The 26,278-nt window shown below is 46.7% G+C and overlaps 1 protein-coding gene across 1 annotated transcript in view; it reads left to right on the forward strand.

Moving 5' to 3' along the window:
• LOC119372661 (adenylate cyclase type 2) overlaps positions 1-26,278 on the forward strand; it is a 597,485-nt gene that overhangs the window by 281,351 nt on the left and 289,856 nt on the right. The window contains exon 4 of the mRNA XM_037643118.2: positions 3,089-3,238. Within this exon, the coding sequence (XP_037499046.1) occupies positions 3,089-3,238 (150 nt within the window). The remainder of the gene's footprint in view (positions 1-3,088; positions 3,239-26,278) is intronic.

Below are 26,278 nucleotides of genomic sequence, written 5' to 3' on the forward strand. Positions count from 1 at the left end.
TACAAGCCTGCGTGAACGCTTTCAACATATATGACAATCTAAAATCTGAAGTTACCATAATTATTCTCAAGAATATCGACAAAAAAAACCGTTATGAAATGTATCAGAAGTCGCACTAACTCCCCACACGTACGAAACTGTGAGATCGCTACTGGCAGTGTGTTCTAAATAATTTGTCATCTATGCGCACAACGCGAAGAACCTGCCCTATGCTATTCTAAACGAAATTTTATATAGCTATTTAAGGCATCTAGTTACAGATACAGTCAGTGCTACAGCTGCTTAAAAATACAGAAAAAAGTCGGGTATTCGCATTTTCTCCCCTGGTCTTGATCGCATGTTCTTTCGCCGTCGCCGTCGGTGGCGTAAACGATAGACATGAAAGAGTAACCGATAGACATGAAAAACTAAAAGCAGAAAGAAATTCCCGGGATCGAATGGCATTTGAACCGCGGCCCTCTGCGTGGTAGTCGAGTATCCTACCACAGAGCCACGCTGATGCTTGAAACACATTTGCAAAAAGACTCTATACAGGCGTCATGTTGGGCAAGGAATCTCGTTAACCTATGTAATATAGCGTGGCAGAAGAGTAAAGTAACAACCAGTCATCACACAATGCTAATTGCGCAACGAGTGTGTGGTTTAATGCTTCCCGCCCACTGCAAAGTGCTCAGCCGTAATTCTTCATCGTCATCAGCCACATGCAGCATTAACAAAGTGCACAGAATACCTTACAGATGTGTAGCCGGTACCTCGCTTATCCGCAGAAAGACGAATAATGGCGTAATATATGCTGTACTACTTCACAAAAATTATGATTTATGGCGTAGTCGATACCTTGCGGAAAGCCAAAATTTCAAACACAATTTCAAACCGCATTTGCAGATAGGTTATGTATCCAGGGGGACACAAAGTGAGACAATAGTTATCACTGTCAGCGGCCCAATTAACTAAGATTGAATAATTAACTTTTTAATGAGTGCAGCAAGGTGACATGTTTGTATTGAAAGGTTGAAGGCATGCGCGCTTCTACACAGTTCCACTTGGAAGAATTGTTCTAGCATGTCTGTGCCTCGAGATATTCCGCTGCAAAGTTGAATTGAGGTTTGCATGATTACGCATGCAAGACAGTCAGCACTGGCGCAAAGCTCCTCCCCGATGTGCCGCGGCAGTTGCGTGCGGCGTTTAATCTGACAACTGGTAGAAGGCATTGGCAAAGATGATAACGGTTACCCTTTTGCTACCGGCTGGCGATAGCAAGCAATGACTGCTCGTCACATCAGGGAGGTGCTTTGCGCCAGTGCGGACATTCTTGCATGCGTAATCATGCAAACCGCAATTAAACTTTGCAGCTGGATATCTCGGGGCACAGACATGCTAGAACAATTCTTCCAAGTGAAACTGTGTAGAAACGTGCCTGCCTCCAACTTTTCAATACAAAGATGACCGCTTGCTGCACTCATTAAAAAGTTAATTATTCAATCTTAGTTAACTGGGCGGCTGATAGCGATAATTATTGTCTCACTTTGTGTCCCCCTGGATACTTAACTTATCTGCAAATGTGGTTTTCACGTTCTTCCCAGTGCTTAAATTTAACAAAACCATAAAGCTTAACTTTGAACACCCGGTATAGTATAGTATAGCAAGGGATGGGAAAGGGAAATGAGGGTCAGGAGGAGGGGGAAAAGAGGAGGGTAACGCCACCAGCTCCGCCGGTTTCTTAGTCTTCGCACCACTAGCGCGTAGCTGCATGAATTTCTTAATTAGAGAATTCTGGATACATGGTCATAGGGAATTGTTTATGAATAATATGGCAGATGGCCTGGCAACAGCAGGCCTTGGCGGCCTAATCCTTTCGGTACTTCTTGCGCCAGCGTACATAGGGGCAGCTAGATTCAGATCACATGCAACAATGATAGACTTCTGAACCTGGCAATATTTAATTTTGTAGTGTATCGACGCCTTCTGTTCTGCGGAAACTGCAGAAACTTTTGCACGTTTAGGATGTCGTATACCTTCCTTAATCTTTCAGCAGTGCTGGCCTGGTTGACCTCTTCACTGGGCCTATTCTGCGGGGATTGCGAGACAACACGTTAATACCTCGGGATTTTCGTGCCATTACCATCATATGACTATGATGCATGTCGTAATGAGTGACTCCGGATTAAATTTCGACCGCCTGGGGCTAAAATCTGCGTATACGGGTGTTCTTGCATTGAGGACCCAAAGAAATGCGGCCGCCGCGACCGAAAATCGAACCCGCGTCCTCGAGCTCAGCAGAGCGACACCGTACCTGCCAAGCTACAGATTCTTTCTTCTTATTCTCTCGCCGGCCCGCACGTGCAAAAAGCGTTTTGAAACTAAATATTAGACACAAAGAAGTAATTTTTTCCTTTTTTTTTGTTGTGTCTCTTCAATCGGTCACTGCAGGAGGCATGTTTGCAAAGCTGTTGTATGAGTTATAATTTTCGAGGGAACTTTTTAGTTAAACATGAGTAACTGGAGTTCTCACGTTTTAATTTACTACACTCCCTTCCTAAGCAATGCGTTTGTTTTTAGTTGAAACTAAACATCCAAATTCCACCCCACTTTTAGGCAAACTCTCATAGTGAGCAGGAGCCATCGCCACAGGGGAAACAGACAAGCGCCATCAGTTAGACCACGCATGCTCATGCCTCGTGATCGTGGTCCGTGCGTTATATATCTCAGAACAAACATATCGAAAACCTGGAGACTATATGCTAAATAGCTGCTTCGGACGCTCGCGCAGTCCGCAACCGGTCGCGCGACCAATGTAGACAAATGTGATCCACACTGTACAGCGTGTTGTTATTAGTCACCAAAACTACTATATTCGCGGGGGATGACCGCGTCCAACTAGCGGGGTAGTCGTGCAATGTATCTGAAGACTTATCAAAGCAAAAAAAAAAAAGCTGTACAGAACGGTACCCACGTTGTTATGATTGCCGCCTATGCTTCGTAATTGCTGCTGCTGCTGAACTTGAAGCTAAATGAATACCTTCAGAACCACGTACTTCAGGGTGACTAACACCAACATCTACGTGTGGTCGGCGAATTCCGTGCGCAGGTTGCAGCCGCTTCATTGTTCCTGTCGATGGCGACGGCTGTGGGCTGGTACCACCGCCACATGCGAGACGCAGCGCAGAGTCGCAGCTTCGCCTCCACGCAGGAGTGCATCGAGGCGCGCATCAAGCTTGAGTACGAGAAAGAACAACAGGTAAGACACTGTGTTCCTCGTTTATGGGACTTGCTGAGAGTGGCATGGGCGTTCATAGGCTCCGCGAGAAATAAACGTAATTGGGTGTGCTGGCGACAACCCCGGATGGCTGGCTGATAAATGATTCACAAACGGGATGCCGAGCGCAATGCAGAAGTTTTAGCTTGAGCCTAGTAGACGCTGCTTTGTTCACGTCCTCCGCTAGGTCTCTTTTTTTTTTTCTCGTCATTTAAGGCATATAATGATGTGCGGTAAAGGGTGCAATGAGCGCATGTTCGCAAGGATTAATCGCCACCTAAATTATTTCATTTCATTTATTTTATTTACCACTTCACAGAGGCGAGGGCAGGGTACAAACCGAGCAATATATTCTCGCGAGCACTTGTTCCTAAAATTTCACATGCAAGCCGTTAGGTCAAAAGGAGTAACTCTCTTACTTTTCTGTCTCCCCTTCCCCCTTCCCCAGTGCAGGGTAGCAAATCCAGATATTTGTTTTCGGGTTAACCTCCCTGCCTTTCCGCATCAAATTTCTTTCTCTCTCTATCTCTCTCTGATAATATGTGCCCTTCGAGTTTTCACCAAAGAAGCTCACCGCTGCTAGCTTCCACCAGGCGGGCGCATTTTGCTCGAGCATACATACAGTATTCTTGTGAAAGGCGTGTCGATAGGGGTCCCAGTTAAATTGTTTGATTTTTTTTCACCTTGCATCGCGTAGCGGAGCATTCACATACACAATTACGCTTCGATTTGAGTAGTGATTCTGCTGAAGGAATATTTTTCATTAAGCAAATATTTCACTATGGTAACGCATATTCTGTGTGCGCCATACAAGCTGCGCCCATTTTTTTTTTCTACTGCCTTATGTAGGCCCGGACTGTTTCATTCTAAGCTCAAATCATTTAATCTTCATGTCCGTATATAACAACAGTTGTAGTTTAAGTTTCTCCCTTTCTCAAAGACTGGAGATATGTAGACGCAGCCGTTTAGAGCATGTTTTCTGAAACATGCTTCGGTCGAGTCGCGTTTTTCTTCGTTCTAACACACGTGATTTGCACCGGAAACGGTTACTCATAAAGAATCGAAAATGTAAGACGCTGCCTGATTGATTGATTGATTGATTGATTGATTGATTGATTGATTGATTGATTGATTGATTGATTGATTGATTGATTGATTGATTGATTGATTGATTGATTGATTGATTGATTGATTGATTGATTGATTGATTGACAGTGAAGTAAACGTTTACATATTGGTAGCGTCCTTTACGGTTCCTACAGCGTGAAACTTCGAAAACCAGCCGGTCTTTGCAGAGACTACCGTCGCACCTCATCGGAATGCATCGAAGCATTGAGTTTTGGAAGACTGAGTGTTCTATATAACTTTCTCTTTTATGCGGCTCTTGCTCGAATCGCAACACACACTCCTCGCTACATTTAGAGCTCGTGCTCAGCTAACACTTTCCTTTGCACCCCGGCTGCATTCTATGCAGTGTTGTACGGAACGGCGTTCCAAGGAATGACGTTCCAGGAACTAGTTCCTTTTTGGAGGAACGGAGGGACGCCACCGTTCCATTATGTATCGGTGGAACTGTAACGGTAACTCGTTACGTTTACGTAGGAACGGCATGGGGGAACGGCATTCCTTCTGTAAATGTTCCTCGGTATTGAACAGGTGCCCGCACACAGCACACCACGCAGAACAGCGTGGATGCGCGACCGCGTGAGGCGCAAGAATCTATACCGCTCGCCTGTCATTGACTATGCTGCATCCTGGTTTTCACTTTAAGGCGCACACCGGGGGCGCAGGGAAGCGCGCGATGTCAAGACCGACCACGCGCCGGAAGAACAGCTGATTTTTTTTTTCTTTTCGTCTGAGCCAGACTGACAGCAATCACTGGCCGTTCTGGAGTGTAGACACACCTTGAGAACATTTACTTGGCATTTGAGAATCATCGAACCTCATTGTAAGGCTGCCGCCAGGAAAGGGCATGCAATATTTTCACCTCGGTGACTTCTTTTGTTCGGCCAACTCGGACGTAGCTTTTGTGTGTGTATGTGTGGCGGCGGGGGGGAGCTGCGTATCCGGGCGGTTCTGCTACGTGTCCCCGTGGCCTTGTGGGCATAAGGAAAAGTGAGCTGACTTACCGCAGTTGAGGCGCCTATGCGTGGTTCCGCAGAGATTTTGAATGGCGCGAATCATCGTCACGAATCTGGTGTTGGACGCGTATGGGAGAGAGCAGCCAAGCACAACGCCAGAGGCCGCAGAGAATGAGTGAAGCACCGACGTGCTAACCACCGAAACCCCGCGCGGTGGCCTCCCACTGCGCATGAATGGTCTTCGGCCCCAACGCAACGATGACGAAATTACACTTTGGTTCTACCCCTAGAGAGTGAGTGCCTTGCCGCGTGCAGCGTACTCTTCCGACGCTTTATTCGCTTTATGTTCGAGCGCTACCGACTGCGAAGCTTCAGCACAATTACTGGGAATGTTTCTCTTATCGCGTTGTCTTTAGCGGCTGGCTCGATCGTCCCATTAATATCTCGTGCATGCAGCCAGCAGATATCGACACATCTGTCTTTTGACACTCGGTTGCGTTCATAGCGGGCGAAGAGGACCGAAACGCAGTGGACGCGGGTGCTGCAGTGGCGCCTGTCCGGTGTCTTCGATGGTTTCGTTTGGGTAGGCATTCCTTCAACATTCGACTTATCTCCGCGGCTATCGCTGTATAACATTTATTATAGTTCATTTCGACAGCTGCTGCACCAATGACGTCTGTCATGCAATAAACGATACGCGTACATCCAGCGCTACAATCTTGTTGCGCCCGCTGAGCCCGTCCTCGCCCCTACGACCACGGTTGACTTGTCCCTATTTGTGTACAACCACTAAGTGGCATTGGTACAACACGGCAGTACCCTCGAGCACTTGATAGAACGGCTCTTCAGCATTGCTAACGAAATGCTGACGAGAAAACAGCTTCCTCAGTTGGAGACCAACGTCGAGATGCAACTCTTGCTGAGTGCGAACAAGGGACTTTACTAAGTTGCGAATGTGTATCCTGGGCATTATTTTGTACTCACACTGCGATATTGAATCAGCACTCATTAAACGCTTATGTATTGTTCTTTTTGATGTGGTTTCCTGTGCAAGAAACTTATTTATATAGGTGCATGTGTGGGAATTTCTATTTCAATATCTGAAGCGCTGTATTCCGACGGCGCATTTGAAGACTGACGTGGAAAGTGCCCCATGTGTTGCACTTGTAATAGACGAGCACGAAAGTTGCAATCAAACATAGTATGGCAGTGGTGGTTGGTTGGATGGTTGAAAAACTTTATTTGGGTCCTGCAAGCCGCGCGTCAGCGCGCAGCGGACGACTCCCACGTCGGGACCGTCAGACCAAGCCTGCTCTAAAAAAAATTCGTCTAGGAGCGTTTCTTTAGATTCATTTTGTCTAGATATAATCTATTGCCGCCGATGACAAAGTCGTAAAATATATGCAGCTCAATGTTGGCTTTAAATTGCTCCCTTTATTTTGCCTCAGGGTTATCCGGCACTATATTTTGATTGAAAATTCAAATGTAACGTTAATGTAAAAACACGTTCCAATTTTCGAAATGTAACTGGAACGAGTTCCTTTCCCGCTTAGGGAACTTGGAACAGGAACTCGTTCCAAGATTGGGCTGGAATGAGGAACGAGCTTTCGTTCCTATTTTAGAGGAACGTGTTCAACACTGCTTCTATGACGGGTCTACTCCACGAGTCCTTTACCGCAGTGCAGTCGCCAGTAAGCGAACATGCGAGACTGTTTGGAATTGTAAATATGTTTAATCATCGTTGGTCGTGCTTCCTGGTGCTACTTAAGCAAAAGCATACTTCCGTTGGAGTTCGTGCACTTTGATGCATAGCGAGCAAAATAACCTCTGTTGATTGCTGCGTATATACGTTCTATGCTTTACCTCGTCCGCCTTTGTACGCACTCCAAGAAGGAAAGAAAGCTTATGTGTGACTCCTTTCGGGGAACCTTGACTTGCTACATCTCTCTCTTTAAAGAGTCACGTTGACTCTCTTGTGCGTCACACGACTCTACTAAGAGAGTAAATGATCTCCAAAAAGAGTTAACGTGCCTCTTTAAAGAGAGCCATACACGTGGCAAGTCAAGACTCCCCGAAAGGAGTCAAAATACTCTTTTTTTCTTAGAGTGCAGTCTCGTGCAAAAAAAAAATTATTTTTTCTCCTATGCGCGAAGGCGCTGATGTTAAAATTTTGCATCTTTGTTGTCCATGGAGTGTCTAAATTGACATTCTCCTTTGGAAAGGACGGCTCATGCATATTGATACGGTTCGCTTTCGTCGACTTTTTCTTGAGGTGCCAGCGCACACGCATGGGCGTTCCGTATTTTGCCCGCTCTACTTTTGAACTTCGGTTATCTAAGTTCACAGTGGTGAGGAAGCGTTCCGTTGGCTCATTTATTTTTGTCTGTTCTGTATTTAAAAAATTTGTTCACCACTCGCTTGAAACTTTCGGTTTAGCCGCGGCTCTTCGCCTCTCCATGATTTCGTCATTTATTCAAACAACAGCACTAGAACATTGTGGGGTTCCAAAACTTCAAAAAAAAAAGAAACCTTGAATATTTCGAATAGCCTAGCATACAGCGAAGCGCTTAACCAACGTTAACCTGTGACATGCACACAAAAATCACAAGGCCGATATTTTTTACTTTATATTCGCTATTGAGAAATGGAAGAACGAGATGAATTATAGAAACGGTCGGTCGTCCGTATTCGTACATTCACGGTGTGACTATTGAAGAGCTACGAACAGCTCTCGTTTTCATATAAAGGCCTCGCCCCGTTGCACAATTAATTATGGTCAAGCTTGGTGGTTGAAGAGCAATTTCATGAAAACTGTCGCGTATGCAGCAGCATTGAATCGTAACACGAGCCTGGAATTCGCGCAGACTTTTCTTCTTAACTGCTGAAGATACATTAAAGTTCTCTTAAGAAGTAATGGCGGCTTCATTTGCGAAGATAAAGAGCGGTGCAGAGTGTTAATGCGGCCCGTAGTTCATTAAGACTGTGGAAGGAATATTCGTGCTCTGAAATAAAGCCTAGAGGCGTAAGAAACGCAATGAACACAATAAAGCGGAACGCTGTGATTTTTCGCTGATCCGGTTATTACTAATTTTTAATTAAGGAATGGGCGCGCACTGATGTCATACATCTAAGCAAAAATAACAAAGTAAAGATGAAATGAATAGGAACAAAGTGAAATATAATAAGCGCGACCGTGTTTGTATTTGCATAATACCTCCAAATGCTGTTTTTTTTACTTTACTTTAGCCAGAGTTGAATTAAACTGATAATGTGCGCATTATTAAAGATCTCAGTATACATATTTGTACAGAATGGCTCGTTTTGTCCACCCTGACAGTTCGTGAAAAAAAAGTAAACGTCTGTTTACTAGACGATCGTTTTCTATTCGACTACATTTTTTCTATAGGTGCTTGCTGATTGCTCCAAGCTTGTAGATAACGAAGTAATGGCTTAAACCCACTAATTAACATGATTTGCTAATTCACCTTTCTGGATTTTGTGTAATGAATGTGATTACGTTGGCTCGCCGTCAGAAGCAGTTAGTCCGTATAAAAACGAACAATTGTAATGTTGTAATGCTAGTGGATCAATCTGGATAATGAAATGCTATCAGATTAATCAAAGAATTTTCCGAAAGCAAATAAAGAGCGTGAAATGCTAAGTAATCACACGAAGCAATCGCAGGCCACCGGGTGCGCTACGGTACAATGATATTAATATGAGAAAAGGCTCAATTTTTTTTTGTTTTTGTCTACCTACGCACGAGGCACAATTAATCACGATAGCGCTGACTTGCACGGGACTCACTACTACGCCTGATACAATGGAACATCCTCTGCGTATATAATACGTATTCCACGGTTTCCATCAGCGTTGCGCAACTCGAGACGACGAGATTTTGAAACGTAAACACCAAGCTTGCGGCGAGTTTGTGGTTGCCTCTGACAACGTGGTCTCACAACGTTCCTCGTATTGGAACTATATAAGTTCAGCGTCGCGTTGAATCGAAGCGTGGGCAGCCGACGGCATGTGGCCGCCTACGTTTGTTTAGAGCTGTATAACATCCGTGTCTGGCGGAGGAGCCGTGTGGTTGATGCCTCCAACGCATCCGACTGCCGAGCGTGTTCTTGAAACTCCGTGTGCGGGCTTTTCTTCGACGGCGATGCCGCCATACATCACTATTTACCCGCTTCGGCTTACATCCGCTCTAGCGATCAAAGCGACCGCGAATGAAGGTGATTGCGCTTTCTTTTTACGTTGACATGCACCTATAGAAAGCAGCTGCGTGTTAGTACCGAAGAAAGTAGGCGACGGAGTTTGGACAGTGCGACGACACATCTCGAGTTTTTTCTTTGGCCAAGTATGGTGGGCGTATCGATAAGAAGGAATGAATTGAGCAGGAAAACAGTGTTTGCGAGCTTGGATTTATCGCACTGCTGGCGTGCTTCCAAACGCCCACCATTAGCGAGTGCGGCTGCGTTATGGTTAAACGTGCCTATAGGAGAATTAAACTCGCAGGAGGAAGGACCTGGCGCGGTGAACACGGAAGTCTACGGAAGGTTTATCGGAGAGTTCGGCATAGCTGTAAAGCCGGCATGGTATACTGTGTCAGAAACGAAACATGCGCGAAAGCTCACACTTTGTGGGTACTTTTGCCTCGGCGAAGAAGACTTCGATATTTATACATATTGTTACGGGGAAAATACCCGCACCTCCACCAAAAATGTTACGGGGAAAATACAATACTGAGTCAGTATCAAGCCACAGCACAGCTCACAACACAACGTCGACTTCACCTCTTTTTCAGCTCCCTTTCCAGGGTATAGCCCACTATTCCCTCTTAGCGTAGGTAAAACCACGCCACAATATTACTATCAGGTAACCAACTGACTTCTTAATACATCGATAAAGTAAGAGTCAAAACGCCAGGGCTTATATCATGTGCTTATATCGGTTGTCACCCTGACAGCTTGAAGATGATAGTTTTTTAGGTAAGGAAAGAGGCTTCTTTCTGCAACCGAACGCGACGCCGTTGATGGAGGAGGAAAGGGAGTGAAAGATACAAGGAACGAAAAGGAAGCAACCGTTCTGGAAATGATTGTCCACACTTCCGAGTGTCAGGTCGGGGTACCTCTCTACCCACATAGAGAAATCGCTTGGGGCTCGACGACACTGGGAATCGAACCTCGTATAACGAATTGTAGGCGGATGCTTCTTCGCGACTTGTCTTTTGTGGAGGCGATGTTACCTTCGACTTCTATTCCCATTCTCAGAGACAAGTTGTCGGCATGATCAACACCCTGGTGTGCTGCTGAGCATGATGCAGACAGCGGTAGCTCGAAGCGTGTTGCAACTGCTGGACACCATCACTACAGTTTTCGCAAGCTTTCAGAAGTCTGTTGCTTGAGAACACTAGCAGCGCCACCATATGGCTTCACCGTCGACAACATTTTGGTTGCATGGGACCGCGCATACAAGTCGCATAAAGCAACGCGTGCGCTGCTCTAGTTTCAGTCACGGGACTGACTCACCGCCTGTGATGTCAAGCGCATGCAGAACTGCCGTTACGTCGACGGCAACAGTGACTTTTCTCTCCTCCTTTCTCTCTAACTTTTATTCCCCTCTCCCCCTTCCCCAGTGCGGGGTAGCCTACCGGGCTCAGCCCTGGTTAACCTCCCTGCCTTTCTTTCATCCTTATTCTCTCTCTCTCTCTGCTTCCTCACAAAGGCGGTTGTTGTGCCACTGTTGGAGCTATGCATGTAGCTGTCAGCTTGCTCTCTCTTGCCTATTCACTCACTGTCATTTACATCCATATAATTTCTTTCCGCAATAAACTGCGCTCAGTTGTTCGTCAGCGCTCGCGTTGTTTGCTTCTCTTCTGTGTTCAGTCTTCGAGCTGTCTTTGTTTTTTTTAACACGGAAGTGTTTTATGCCGGGTTTCACCAACACTTCAGTGACGTATTTCCGTCACGGAAATGACGTCGAAAAAATGTACACGATCAGATGGCAAAGAAAAAAAGTTCCGTCAACGGGCATCGAACCCACGACCGCTCGGTCCGGAACAACAGATGCCGGGCGCGCTATCCACTGCGCCACGGTCACATGCTCTAGAGGCTATACAAACGCGCCTTTTATATCTACCACCCTCCTGGTCGGCGGGGTGGTGTTGCCCTCTGGGAGTGGCAAAGTAATTCATCATTATTGTAGCTTCTGCGATTAGTACCTGCAACGCGTACACGTTCGTCTCATTCGGCGCGTTTTCAATAGAAGTGCAATTTTGTCAATTCCTTAACACACCGCGAGGCGGCGACCTTAACGCAAGCCTCGTAAAAGCGTCGGCCTCGCTCATAGCATCACGCATATGAAACCAAAAATAGCTCTGCGACGCGCGCCTGCCTCACCTGGCTCTAACACCGCGTTCCCCGCTCACCTGGCTCTAACACCGCGCCCCGAGAAAAACGCGGCCGGGCTACCAGGGCGGCACGACGCGCTTTGCGTTTCCCTCTAGTCCGGCCGTGGTGTTCAATCACATTTTAACATGCCGCGGGATGGCGACCAAGTTCTGCGTCCAATATGCGACGCTCTTCTGGCTATCACAACTCGTTCTCTGATTACGCTTTCACCGTTAACTACTACAGCTACCACAAGGGTTTGTTTAATCATTGAACATGGACGTTAGTCGTCGGCATGGAGATGTACCACCAAGCATCAAAGTGGGTGCATCCACGTTAAACGGTGCTATCCGCCTCGTGCATCGGTATGGTGGCGCCACCGCTCGGCTCAGGCGGTTGTACCCTCTCCCAACCCCCCATAGGATCCCATGCATTTTCAATGAAGTTTGCGATTCCGGTGCGCAAAAAACAAACTAGCGCCATCTCTCGACAATACGCCGCACCGACGACGCAACATCTCCTCTTGCTTCCACCGATATACCATGCTGCAAGGTGACCCCTCTCTCCACTTTCTTTTATTTCTTTCGGTGGCCGTGAGAGCGCGCGCTGTGCACTGCAGTAGCGCACACGACAAGACCGGCTGGGCTCGTCGCTTTCGTCGCGTCTTCCTTGAACGTTACAACGTTAATATTGTGTTAAAGGGGTCATGAACCACTTTTCCAAGTAATGATCTAATGACCTCAGTATCGGAGTGTACTGCCTCCCGAATCGATTGCCGCAAAAATTTCTCGAATCCGTCAAGAATCAGTGGAGTTACGGGGGTTTGGCGCACGCTCCCAGCGCTTTCTCTCTTTTCTCGTGCCGACGAGCGCACTGGAAGCTAGACAGGGAGGGATGGCATGGGGGAAAGAAGTTACGTCAGCGCGCGTCATGAAACGCGATCGCTCTCCCGCTGTGATTCGCTTGCGCGAGTGCGGCTACTGGGTACTGAGGAGTGCGGCGCTAGAGTCACTAGAAAAATTTTTCTAGTGACTCTATGCGGCGCCGGCAAGTGGTGGCACCCCGCGGCAAGAAGCGCATCTGATCCGAACGCCGCTCTCGATTTACGTCGGCTATCGGCCAATAAGCGTGCTATGTCTCTTGCGACGCAAACGGACAGATCCGCGACGTAAACGGACAGACGCCCCGCCCACCGACGAGAGTGAGAACCGGCCTCTGTTTGAAAAGAGGGTGCCTGGGGAAACGGCAACTTCGCGCTCCGCTTGTGGCCATTACGCGGCGCGCACGACTGTAATATTTGGCAGAGCAGTTCATAGCCGTGTCAGCTTTCCGCAGGATATGTTTTTTCAACAAGCCCAAGGGGTGCTTCAGGACCCCTTTAAGGCGGTGGCCACACGTCGGACGATGAGCCCTGATTTCGTTCAGCTGCCATCTCATCAATGGCAATGTTTCAGACGCCTCAGTTGTGGACTTTTGTCTGTTGGTTGCTGGACAAGATGGCCTCCTGCAAGACCGCGTTTTTCCAAGTCAGCTGTGTGTGTAGTTCTGGGCGTCGTAGCAGTTTGATGACGCGAGGACGTCAACTGGTGCTACATCGTGAGAACCGCTGAAGTGACTGCAAGCTTGACGACATTGTGCCAGAATATTCTAGCGTACTGTACGCGCACGATTGTGCTACATTAAAAAACCGCGGTGGGCCTCGCGCGTCAACCTGGTAGGCCTGTGTGCAACAAGTGTGTTGTTATCGTTGTTGCGTCAGTTAATATTGAATTGCAATTGGAATACCGTTTTTGCAAAGGTAAGTGAAGCTGTAAGTGGCTGCCCTTCTATATGCTCGCTACTACACGAACATTACTTCTAGAATCGCATTTTATGTTGAGCTGCACGTACCAAAGGAGAATCTAGCATACGAGATACATTACATGCGTGCGCGTTTACTATATAAATCTGAGTAATGCCACGCGTGCGCATTTCCTATATAAGTCTGAGTAATGCCATGCTCACTTTAAGGCGCATGTGTTAGAGGATTGTGGATTCAATGGTGAAAGTGATTAGATATTCCGAAATATGTGATTGCAATGCAGTTAGAACTTTCACATATGTTAACACGGTCTGTGAACAAAAAAAATACGCTGTGTGAATGTTTGTTGGTCATTTGCTAAAGTACTTTCACGCATTATTATGCAGTTGTGTGGCGGCTGTTAAAACGTTCAGCAAGTTAGATTTCGGTTTTCTTGGCCTAGTTGAGTGTTGCGAGTGTTGGGCGAAGATAAAAACGCGTGTCTTTTGTGCGTTTCTTAAGCAGGCATACAGCCGTAATATGCATTGTTGTTGTACTGTTTGGGGTGTTCAATAAAACAAGAATGCTGTTTTGTACTGCAACAGTTTTTATTTCATCAGTGTTAACAGATCACGCAAACAACTTGGACACATGCACGTAAGAAACGTTCTCAGTGCATCGCGCGCACGCATAAAAAATACGGGCCTGTCATTTTAAAACAAATAATATAGAACAATCGACGTAACAAACGGCATGGTTGTCTAGTGGAGCAGCGTCGGCAGTACAAATATCAAACCAGAATGAAAAATGAATAGAAAAACGGCGAGTAACGGGCGCTTTGCCCACGGCTTCTATGAGCCGCGCGTATCCACCTTTCGCTACCGTTTGCCGTTGGTGGCGCCACCAGTACAGCTCAAAGCAGCAGCGTACGAGGCGGATAGCTGCCAGACATCAATATACATTGTGCTAACTTTCTTATATCAATGTACAGTAAACATTCAGTTACTTCTATAAGGGCACATTTTACTTTCGTGTTATTCCGATTCCTATGACGGAGGGATCGACCATGTTTTTTCTTCAAACAAACATGTACTAAATAGCCCTTCAACAAACCCTACTGCACTTGTAAAGGTCTGTCTTGCATAACAAATAGTAGCAAGAACTATATGAAAAATGGCCATGGTTTAGATGAACGAATATTGTATTGTAGAGGCGAACGCATAATCTGTGGTTCATTAATCCTAATGATAGAGTAGAAACCAAACCCCACCACCATTTCTTTCCCCTGGTGAGGTGTCACAATGGCTGTGTGGCAATTTGTTGCAAAAGCGAAGGCCGCCGGCTTGATTTTCAGCCTCAGCGGCCATCTTTAGTTGGGTTGGCCGAGTGCTATGGACACTCGTTCACTGCAATTTGAGCGCACGGTAAAAACCCAATGAAATCAAAATTAATGAGGAGGTCTCCACGATGGCGTCTCCTGTAGGCGCTATGTTGCTGTCGGACATTATTGACAATCAATCCAATCAATCAATCAATCAATCAATCAATCAATCAATCAATCAATCAATCAATCAATCAATCAAGACTTATTGCAGGAGGGGGAACTGCCCGCGGTATAAGAAAAGGATTAGTGTGGCAGTAAGACGGGATGGATGTCGCACACATCATCGTCTTCGACTGACCGATTGGCATGTGCTCACTGAGTTGTTGGACGATGGAGAAGCTTTCGTAGTGTTGGCGTGCAGCGAATGCAATGGTTGTGTGGAGCACTCTGCGTGCTTGCTTGAAACGCGCTACCGTTCAAATGTGAAGTGGTCGGCCCGACCCCTCAGAGAAAACACTGAGCTGTCAACAAGACTGACACCATTACTCAACGAAGACCGCCTCACTACTGCCTGGCTGTACTGGAGAATGGGAGTGCGCCCCAGGCGGGTCTTCATTTTTTTTTAACACGAAAGTGTTTTATGCCGGGGTGCATAGCGGCTGCACTGACGCATTTCCGTCACGGATATGACGTTGCAAAATATAAAGACTAACATATGGCAAAGAAAAAACTATAAGAAAAAGTTCCGTGAACGGGAGTCGAACTTACGACCTCTCGATCGCCAGCGCGCAGCGCGAGATGACTCCGCGACAGACGGCATGTTCTCTGCTATGCTAACGGCGAGCTATTTATGTACACCATTCGTCGGTGGCGGTACTAAGAGATCGGCGGTACAGCGTGTTTTCGTTATCACAAGCGAGGTGGCGCGAAGGGCTCGAAGAGCGGGGACTTTCGAAGAGCGCGCTTTAAAAGTCGTCCCACACGCGGATTAGCGCGTGCCTCGACAGGGCGTGGTCGCTCGTTCGGGCGCTTATCTCGTGATCTCGGTAGTTTGCACGTCTTGCACTTTGCCTGAAAGTTTCCTTTGAGAGCACGAAGGTCACCTCGCTCACTGCAGCGGCCGCTTTTGCGAAAGGAGCGCGCTGCTCACACAGAAATATGTTACGATTGTGACAATTCGTGCTCATCCTGTGTATGTTCATTCCGCGCGTCCTTTCTGCTTGAGCAGCGCATTGCAAGTTTCGAGCGGCTTGCCGTTCTTCGCGTAACATTACAATTTGATGCTGTAGCATTCATTCCTTCGCTCTTGGGGCGAAAGAATGCACAACAAACGCTCAAATACCTCTGTGAAGACACGTTTCTTTTTCGTGTTATACCGATTCCTATGACAGAGGGATCAGCCATGTTTTTTTCAACCTGGCTGCGCCCCCATATTCGTGACGCGATTTTGATGATGTTAGCATTTTTCCATGATTCCGGTACGCTGATGAGGGATTGCGGGTCAAGAGCTATTGCGCGTACAGGGTGGCTAGTTTTTCTAGAACAGTCTGCCCACCGCCCTTTCGTAGATCTGCTGTTACCTTAGCCTCACCAGCTGATTTGTCCCAAACACGCATTGCATTCACTGCGTACGAACGGACGCGGGTCTGTTGGGACCAGCACACTGTGACGTGTTGCAGCACATTCGTGACCCGATGCCCGCGACACTAAGTGCGTGTGGCAGTAGCACTTCGGGACGTTCCTGCTCAGTTCGCCATCTGCTGCTTCTCGCACCTGTTCGACTGAAGCTGAACTAGTCTCTAGTAACTAAATGTTAACCGGGAGCTTTCGACTCCAAGAAGTCAATCAAACATTATGAAGCCTCTAAATGAGTCTGTCGACACTCATCCATTTCACTGTGTCACGTCCCGAGCTCTGATATCAAGATCGTAGATAGTATCCTTGGTTTGTGAGTCTAAAAAAAAAAGAAAAAGAAAGTAAACCTCTGGCCTTCTTTACTGAACAAGCCAGTCAATATTAACATTTGTGTCGCCGCATTAAAGGAACCTGCCGTTACATTTTCGTTGCCTTTAAGTCTCCTACAGTAATGCTTTCGAGACTACCATAGCTTCATTCGTTTCCCAAAAAAAGCCCTCCGGCGTCTCAACAAACAAAGCTTTCTTTAATTGAATCGTGTGGTGGAAGCACTCTCCGCAAAGTAACCAACAGAAAAGTTTGTAGAATCAGGCTTACTATAATTACAACTGGGCGCAAACATCAGTACTCTCAACTAAACCCCGTGCCTGTTTACTGTAGGATCCTTACCCCAAAACCGACCTCCAGCACTGCCACTGGCACGGCTGGAATGAAGTGTTTTGAACTAGCGCTCTGGTCTTAAGCGAAGATATATATATATATATATATATATATATATATATATATATATATATATATATATATATATATATATATATATATATATATATATATATATATATATATATATATATATATATATATATATAATATTCTTTAATGAAAATCCCGGAGAGGTTAGCCTGGCTTGCTACTCCGGGTGTCGGGTGATAACTATGGTATTTACAATAAAGCGAAGGACATTTTTCAGTGTCCTCTTAGGTATAATAACCACAAGTAAAGTGATATTCACATCTTTTGCCCTTAAAACAAAGAAAACATAGTTTCCTTGCCATTGCACATCATTTATTTCAGTTTACCACAGACTATAACATCACAATTATCGCTGTCATCAAACTCTCTTGCATGTTGTCTCCAAGTCGCGCATGCCGACTGCTGTGTGGCCACGCCAGTCCGAGAGGCAGGGCATTTTTTTTTTTTTTCATGACGCTGCCAACAAAAAAAAATGAAGAAATGAAGTACACTGTTGACGGCAGATGTCGGAGGAAAAACTCTTCAACCATATTCGTCATGCAACCGTCTCAGTTCTTTAGGCAGCCAGCCACGCTCCAGCTGTTCCTGACGAAAGGGCTTCATTTGGCTCAAACTTTACTGTTATCCCAAGAAAAAACTAGAACCAAATAAGAAGTAAATGTGTGTGCCCTTTCCTTTTCTTTCACTGCACTGGAGAATAAAGGGTACACTCGTTCTCTTAAAAAATAAATAAATATTTGATGGCACAGCACTTGTAAAGTTTAAAATGATGTCCCAATACGAAAGAACGATAGAAGAACCGCATGGAAGGGGGATTCTCCAACACAACCTCATTTCCAGGTAATGGGGAGCTGTTACTTGTAGCGTACACTCGCAATTTGCGAAGCGTTTCCAATGTTCTCGGTCAGAAACACAGTCCGCAGGCAATTTTCACGGACCCTTTTTCCTGAACGCCTGGTGTCCACAGGAGTTCTTCACTTCGAGCGCCCCTCTTTCTCCGCGCAATGAAGAACAGTTATTTTTTTTGTCTGCCTTTTATTTTTCCTCTAATTTCTCGGAGCACCCCACTTGCAGCAGAGAGCGTTTTCTAGTTTTTTGTGTGTGTGCTTTACTTTTCTGCCTAGTTTCACAAGTAGCACTAAAAAGAACTTAATCGTAATTGAATTAAATCTGTAGATACCCCATTTAGCGAAGCAGTCTCACGCACAACGATCAGTGCGGGCGCGATAGCGAGCGCCATGTTACAAACTCGCGCTTTTTTTATCGCTGAGCGGGTCAGCTTGTTCTTTGTGTATGTATCGCTTTATAGAAACGTGTTCTATTTAATGGTACTTTGATCGCACGCCTATATGGGAAGCGAGACAAGTAGAACTATGGCGCAATGACGCGATCGACTGGATCTGTAGACAAGTCATGTGACACGATTGCGTGTTTAATCTTCTGCTGAACTTTTATTCCACCTCGAGCAGACCATGCCAATAAATGCGGCCGAAATTCGAAGAAATTTTTGTGGTGCGAAGCATTACGCTAAACATTGCAGCGAGAGATGCCGACGCGTGTCGAGCTGGCGAGGCCCATGCGTCCGTGGCGAAATCGTTCGGCTGGTAGACGGAGTGGAAGTTCGGGGCGTCACCTTTCTACCATCATCCAAAACCGTGCATTTCATTCCTCACACCGCTAGGACGTCGTTGTTTCGCCTTTGAAAACACAATCAGATCCGCAGACATTACCATCTCGTCCTCGCTGTTTATCCCTATTTCACACTCTAAGGACAAAAAGATTACCTCTTGCTCCTTTTCGTGAGTTCTCGCTTCCCAAATACATATCCTTCCTTAAAGATACACTTTAACTCTCCCTTGGTGATCATTACGTTATCTACGGAGAGTCGTTGAAGCCGCGTGGCACACCAAAGAGAGCAACAGGAACTCTTTCCTTTTTTTCCTTAAAGTGCACAAGTTTTATCACATTCACCTCCATCGCATACCTTACATCCTGCCTTCATCTTTCGGTTCGTGCGGCGCTCGCCAAAATGATAACAAAAGAAGATCTTTGTTAGCACACCACGAACCGAAAGATGCGTACGCGAAAATTTGCGCAGTAAACAATTTTAGTTTTGCCTTCGCCTGCATCCCTCTCGCGCCCAACACGACGCCCTTGACAGGTCACTTGCCCACGCTGTCATTCGGTTACATTTTATTGCGATAGCAATTATATGGACAGTCTCGGCTGATTTTTGCCGTCGCCGTCATGCACCGTATATGTATAAGTATGAATATATATATATATATATATATATATATATATATATATATATATATATATATATATATATATATATATATATATAAAAGTCCCAAAGAAAAATAATTCAGAAAAATGCTTCCGAAGCGCGGAGTCTAACCAATGACCTCGCGCTCCGCAACGCGTGGCGCTAACCACTACGCCACAAAGCGCAGATCCTTTAGGTAGCTAACGGCGAGCGTTATATGCACACCCTTTACCGCTAGCAGCACCCGGAGACGGCAGGCGCATATAAGCGTTTCTTCATTACCAGCGAGATGGCGCGAGGAGCGCAACGGGCGCATTTAAAAGTCGTCGGCCAGCTCGCTCGCTTCTTCTGCTTCTGCTTCTCGCTTCTTCGTTGCTGCCGGGGGGTAGATGTTTCTGCAGCGCAGCAGCGCTTCCATCACGGGCCGCTTTTCTTGATATCGAATTCATTGCTTCGCGTTTGCGGCGAAACTGTGACTTTTTCTGCTTCTATTTCTAAACAGCTACAGGTTCGAACGGCCTGCCCCATCACATAGCACTGCTCGTGTACTGTTGCGGATGCCTTACGTTCTGAGTGCCTGAAATGATAAAAAAACTAACTTAGAAACGAGTACATTCAAGTATACTCGTGCATTTATGCACTATTGTAAGGAGTTCATATTTTCATACATCCATCCAATGTATATTTGTACCTTTTGTCGTTGTATAGATACGCAAATCGCACCTAGTACTCAATACCCTCGCAGCGACGGGTCTCTGAGGAAATAAAGTGGTGAAATGAGGATGACAGAGAGAGAGAGAGAGAGAGAAATGTTTTAATGAAAAGCTGGAGATGTTTGTCTGGCTATTCGCCTGACATGCTACTCCAGGTGCTCCAGGGTGATGATTATGATATATACACTGACAACCACACATACATACATAGACTACACTGTTTACAAAGTTTTCGTCAGGCTTGTGGCCGCAAAAAGGTCAGCAGCGCTTTCGTTGCGCGTAACGCGCAGGTGCTGTTTTGCCATGGGCCCAGAATGTGCCGCAGTTCTAAACACGAGTCCTGTTGAAGGTGCAAAGCCGCCTTCAGAGATCGTCTTTCTGTTGCCTATCGCCTGCATTCGCAGAGAACGTGTTTTAGGTCTTCTAGGACGTTACATTGAACGCACAACGGTGAGTCCGACAACTTGATTTTGTTCTTGAAGTAATGAGTGTAGGCGACGTTTAGTCTGACGCGGTGCAAGCATGTTTCCTCTTGTCTGTTGAGGTCTCTCGGCATATCGAAGGCACACGATGGATCAATTTTGTAAAGAGGACCATACTGGTGACTGACATCTGTCCAGAGGGATCGCTGGAAGCGCCAAGCATGTGCCGATGCAAATGTCGCCGCGTCTTTTCTCGAGAAAGGTATTTCAACCATTTCTCTCGAGGCGTCATGTCCAGCTTTGGCAGCGTCATCAGCCTGGACGTTGCCTTGTATTCCGCAGTGGGCAGGTATCCACTGTAGAACAATGTGGTGATTCAATTCGCAGGCTTTATTGCATAGGCGTTTGATGTCCATTACGAGCTGTTCCTGCGTGCTTGAGGACTTCAGAGACTGCAGCGCCGATCTTGAGTCCGTGAAGATGACCCAAGACTCGGCTGTCTGGTCTACGATGAAATTAAAAGCAGCCCGTAGTGCGGCCAGTTCGGTGGCTGTAGATGAAGTACGGTGACTGAGAGTGGCAGAAATGGTGACATTGGCAGACGGAATCCATACCCCAATGGCAGATGACGTGGGCGTGACAGAACCGTCAGTGTAAATATGACGGTGAGCCTTGTAGCTGTTTTCCATGTGCTGTAGAGTGAAATATGTTAGTGCTGGTCCGGGTGTGCGCCTCTTGTTACTGAACCCAGGCACGAAAGTGACTATTGACCACGAAGGAATTTTCCACGATGGCTCCGCAGGCATCGATGCGCTTTGATAATGCAGCGGGAGTAAGCTCCGTACCACAGGGCCGCTGTCTGAAGCAAGCGGATGACCTGGCACTCTGGTGGCATAGCGCAAGTGGACTCGAAGAAACTCCTGCTGTAGGAGCACTGGAGCTGATAGGCGTCTGCTTTCGGCGAGGGTTCCGATAGTTGATGTATTTTTTGGTAGGCCAAGACACACCCTCAGGGCTTTTGCTTGAGCTCCAGTGAGTGCTTGTATGTTGGTTTGGGAAATTCCATGTAGCGCAGGAAGGCTGTGTCGCAGAAGACCTTCGCAGAGAGCCGTGTACATTCGCAGCAGGGCGTTTACGGAGCAGCCCCCGGCGCTGCTTGATAACAAGCGGAAGGTGCTCGCGTATGACCCAATTTTTTCCTTTAATACTCGAACATGGGGCGTCCACGTCATTAGCCTGTCGATTGTCACTACCAGAAACTTATGACTTGGCACATATCGAATGGGAGAATCTGCTACCTTTAACATATAGCGCGAGACATCACGCCTAGTAAAAGCAACGGCGGCACATTTTTCTGGTGACATCGTTAGACCTCGTGCGAGTAAGAATTTCTCGATTGTATTGAGAGCTTTCTGTAACCTTGCTCGTAGGACACGTCTGTTGCGACCGCTGCTCCATATACAGATGTCATCTGCATATAGAGATTTCAACAGATGCAGGGATGCGTTTCTCCAGTCCCATGAGGGCGATGTTGAATAGGGTCGGACTTAGAACACCATCCTGGGGAACTCCTCGTTTCACTGTGTGCGGGCTTGTGTCACCTTCGTTCGTGGACATGTAGACTGACCGATCGGTGAGGTAGTCGCAGATCCAGCGGTACATACGATCCAACCAACTCCAACAGAGTTGAGGGCGTATAGGATAGACTCGTGAGTCACGTTATCGAACGCTCCCTTGATGTTAGGAAGACGCCGATAGTGATGCTGCCTCTTTGTTGACTTTTACGCAGTTGATAAGGCTAATCACATTGTCGATGCTGCTGCGTCCCTTTCTAAAACCTGACATTTGTGGAGGGTATGTGATTAGCTGTTTTACCCATACGGTATAAGGGATGATGTTGGGCATACACGAGACTTCACGTTAATCTATCAACTTTCTCTCACCGAAAAATTATTGCAAGCTGCACCTCATTCGTATTCGTAGTGGCATTCTTCGTTCGCCACACTGATAATTATTTTAAATATACTGAAACGCTATAATTTTAAACTCTGGTGTATATGTGTCGTTCTATTTCGGTGGCGTGCGTTTCTTTCTCTAGTCAGCCGTGCCGTGGCAAGCCGTGTAGCCCACGCGTCCAATGTCGGAGGTACGTCGGAGGTGCAGCACGTATAAACGCTGTGCAAGCCGGGATGGCTGGCGGTTTTCCCGCGCGCCCAGTGTTGCACGTCGTGTTGCACGGCGCGCTCGAGAGTGGGACACACACACACACACACACACACACACACACACACACACACACACACACACACACACACACACACACACACACACACACACACACACACACACACACACACACACACACACACACACACACACACACACACACACACACACACACACACACACACACACACACACACACACACACACACACACACAAACCTCCTCCCTATCTTTTATTTCTCCATTATTTATTCACGAACCGTTTTTCTTTCATGTTTTTCGTTTTTTTATTTTTGTCTTGGCATGAAAGCCTTTCTTCGGATTTATTGCAGTACAGGAGCGGTGCTGATTATTCTTAAAATCTTAAGGTTTGTGCCGAATCGTAAGTGGGAATGACATCCTCGCATTTTTCCAGCTTTGTGCAGTAAAACGCTTAACCACTGCAAAAGCACTGAGAGCGTACATGAGCAAAGTTTTTTAATGGTCTGAAAGCGCCGACGGCACCTTTCTAAATGACGTTGCACTGCTAACTGACTTCTTTCTTCGCTAGTCCATCTAACCACGTAATATACTGACGGACAACTTTATACACCAATCAAGGAAAAGCTTCGGCGGCGGAGTTTCCGCACGTGCACGTGTGACTCCGCTAAGTAGACCGGCATCGTTCGACAGCGCTTTTGGTTTCTTGGAATAGACACTGAACCAGCGTAGCTTCGTCGTATGGCGAACTTTAATTTTCTCGAGGCTCAAGAGAAAGGCACAAAAAAAAAAGAGTCAAGGTTGACAGTCAACTGAGTGTACTTGTCTCATGTTGTTGTTTTGAATAAGTTGCTCGCGTTTTCTGCTTTCCAATTCAAACGAGCGCGGTTGAAAACGTGGGACTCCTTTGAGAAGCGCTCTTGCGCGCGCTCTTCTTTCCCTCCACTGTGACAGAAAGTTGTCTGCGAGTGTGCGTTTCTACGTGCGGGCGAGTGAATTTTGGGCCACTTTCTCGTCGCAACGCGTCGCGCTCAATTCTAGGCCACCCTAATAATTCATCGTTCACGGTAGACTAATTCCATAACACGGGCGGAGCGTCGCTTTCATCGCTGGCGCTGCGCGAAGAGCGCCCGACGAAAGAGCGTCGCAGAACGCGTCGCCAATAATCGTGGCCCATATTTCATTATTCTGCGATGGGAATATGTACGCTTATGTGCTTGTTTTATTTAAATAAAAAAAAAGAAACGCGTTTCTCGATCCGGTTGCGAGAAAGCCCCGTTCACACAACAAATGTGCAGCCATTACTGAGGCAGTAATCGCGCGTGCAGCTCGTTCTAATAGCTGATGTGTTGTTTTGTACCGCGTATACGCATATATTATTCCTGAGGTTCTAATGAGGAAAATAGTCTTCGAGCTGAGTTGACTGTTCAGAGCAGTAGACGCGTCGCTATAGAATATCCGAGCTGAATTGAATATTGTGGCGTGGTACTCAGCAAGCGCAATAAACATTGAAGCTTGATGTACGGGCGAAATAGTGGCACGCCTTCATTATAAATGCAGGAAAAGCATGATTATTGCACGCGTTGATGAGCAGCGCGTAATTATCGGTTCGTTTTCAAATTTCGTATGTTTCAGTTCTGTTCGCCTGGTATATCTGCAATAGATGGCTGCGAGACGTACGCGTACAAGGCCTGTAAATTACTTCGTCTAGTATCATTCATTTCCATTTGCATGACTGTTCACTAGGCGAGTCCGTACATAAGCGTCTGTTTATTTTTCTTCTTTTTATTTTTTAATGCTAAACGCGCTGTGAAGTTCTCATAGCATGGATGATAATTCCGGGCTCTCGTAGCAGTGTCCACAACGCGTGTTATTTGGACCAAATCACTCCCTCTTTTTTTTCCCCCTCACTGAAATGTGTTTCTACCCGAGTTCGCAATTAAGACGCGCGTTATTAGGCTGTAGGTTTTCTGCAAGCGCTGTCATAACCATTTCGTGCCCTAAGTAAGACGAAAAGGGTGATTTTTTGTGGTTTGTCTTCGTGCGATCTTTGGCTCCGTTTATTCCTTTCTGCCGCGGTGCTTAATTCCGACGTCTGTATATCTTCGTGGTAGTTCGGTCTCTTCATTGCTCATGGGGTAAGTAACGTGGAGAACTATAGTCGAGTTCGTTGTGTCACCGTGCGTCCAGTCTATCTATGAGCCCACGAGGGCGACAACATCGTTTTTAACATTTCGCTGCGTGGGAGGCAAGCGTGAATTACTGTTTATTTCCTCTATCTTTTTCTTTATTTTGTCTATCTTTCTGATCTCTTTGTTCGTGTGTCAGGCTGGCTTCGTATTCGTTGTTTTGTTCGCGCGCTTCTGTGGTTGATCTGCGCTGTTTTGTTTATCTTGGAGCGGCCAAGGTTACGAGCCATTCTGATTGCTTGGTTTATGGAGTATAACGTCCCAAATCGACTCGGGCTATGAGACGCCTTACGGGAGGTCTCCGGGTAACTTCGACCACCCGGAGTTCTTTATCGTGCACTGAAGCTATTCTGACATCCGCCAGCCTCCGTCGCGAGAATCTCACAATATATTGTCCAGGGGCGTAGCCAGAAATTTTTTTCGGGGGGGAGGGGGTCGAACCATCCACCCCCCCCCCCCCGGCTACGCCCCTGATATTATCGTAGCCTTACAAAGAAGGGGAAAAAATGTCACAATGCACAGCCACGATTCGTTAAATGTAACCACAACTTATCCCCGTATAGATGGGCAAATCCCACCTCATAGGCAATATCCTCGTAGCCATGGATCTTGAAGGAAATAAAGGAGTGAGGTGATGGTGATCATGGATTAGCTTTTTAATTGTTAAGGTTTTTATTCGTAGCCGAGCAACCGAAATAAAAATATACAAACAAAGGTACAGCGGGCAAAAGCGGAAGGAAGGAGAGGAAAGCGAAGGTCGAGAGTGTCGCCTATCTCCATAAACAGAAGCGATTCGAACTAGATTTGTCGCCAACTAGTTCTTTTAGTTAAAACAAATATTCATAGTGAGTAAGACGCAGCTTCGATGCAGACATGCACAAGCCAAGCGTTAGCAAGGGCCGGCGAATCCTCAGCTCTGCTCCGTAGTTTCTACAGTTCTCACGGTGTGGAACTGGCTCGAGTTTTGTAGCGTTAGCTACACTTGCCTAGCCGGAGCCGATTTCGCGTGGATGGTCATGAGCCGTGCTGCGTGTGCACGAGGATCAGTGATGTCACACAGCTGGATCACCGGAGCTGGCATCTCACGCGCTCTCCGCCACCGCCGCGCGCGGCTCGCCGCTGCTGGTCTGCGCCGCATTCGAGAGGAGTGACGTCGTAGCCATAAACACAGTGGCGCCGGTGCGCGCGCAGCTATTCGCCTTCGCTGTGCAGTCGCCGTCTGACACTGCGCTGGGGCCGCTTGATAGTGCCTCTGACTG

Source organism: Rhipicephalus sanguineus, chromosome 1 (genome assembly GCF_013339695.2).
Source record: "Rhipicephalus sanguineus isolate Rsan-2018 chromosome 1, BIME_Rsan_1.4, whole genome shotgun sequence".
NCBI lineage: Eukaryota > Metazoa > Arthropoda > Arachnida > Ixodida > Ixodidae > Rhipicephalus > Rhipicephalus sanguineus.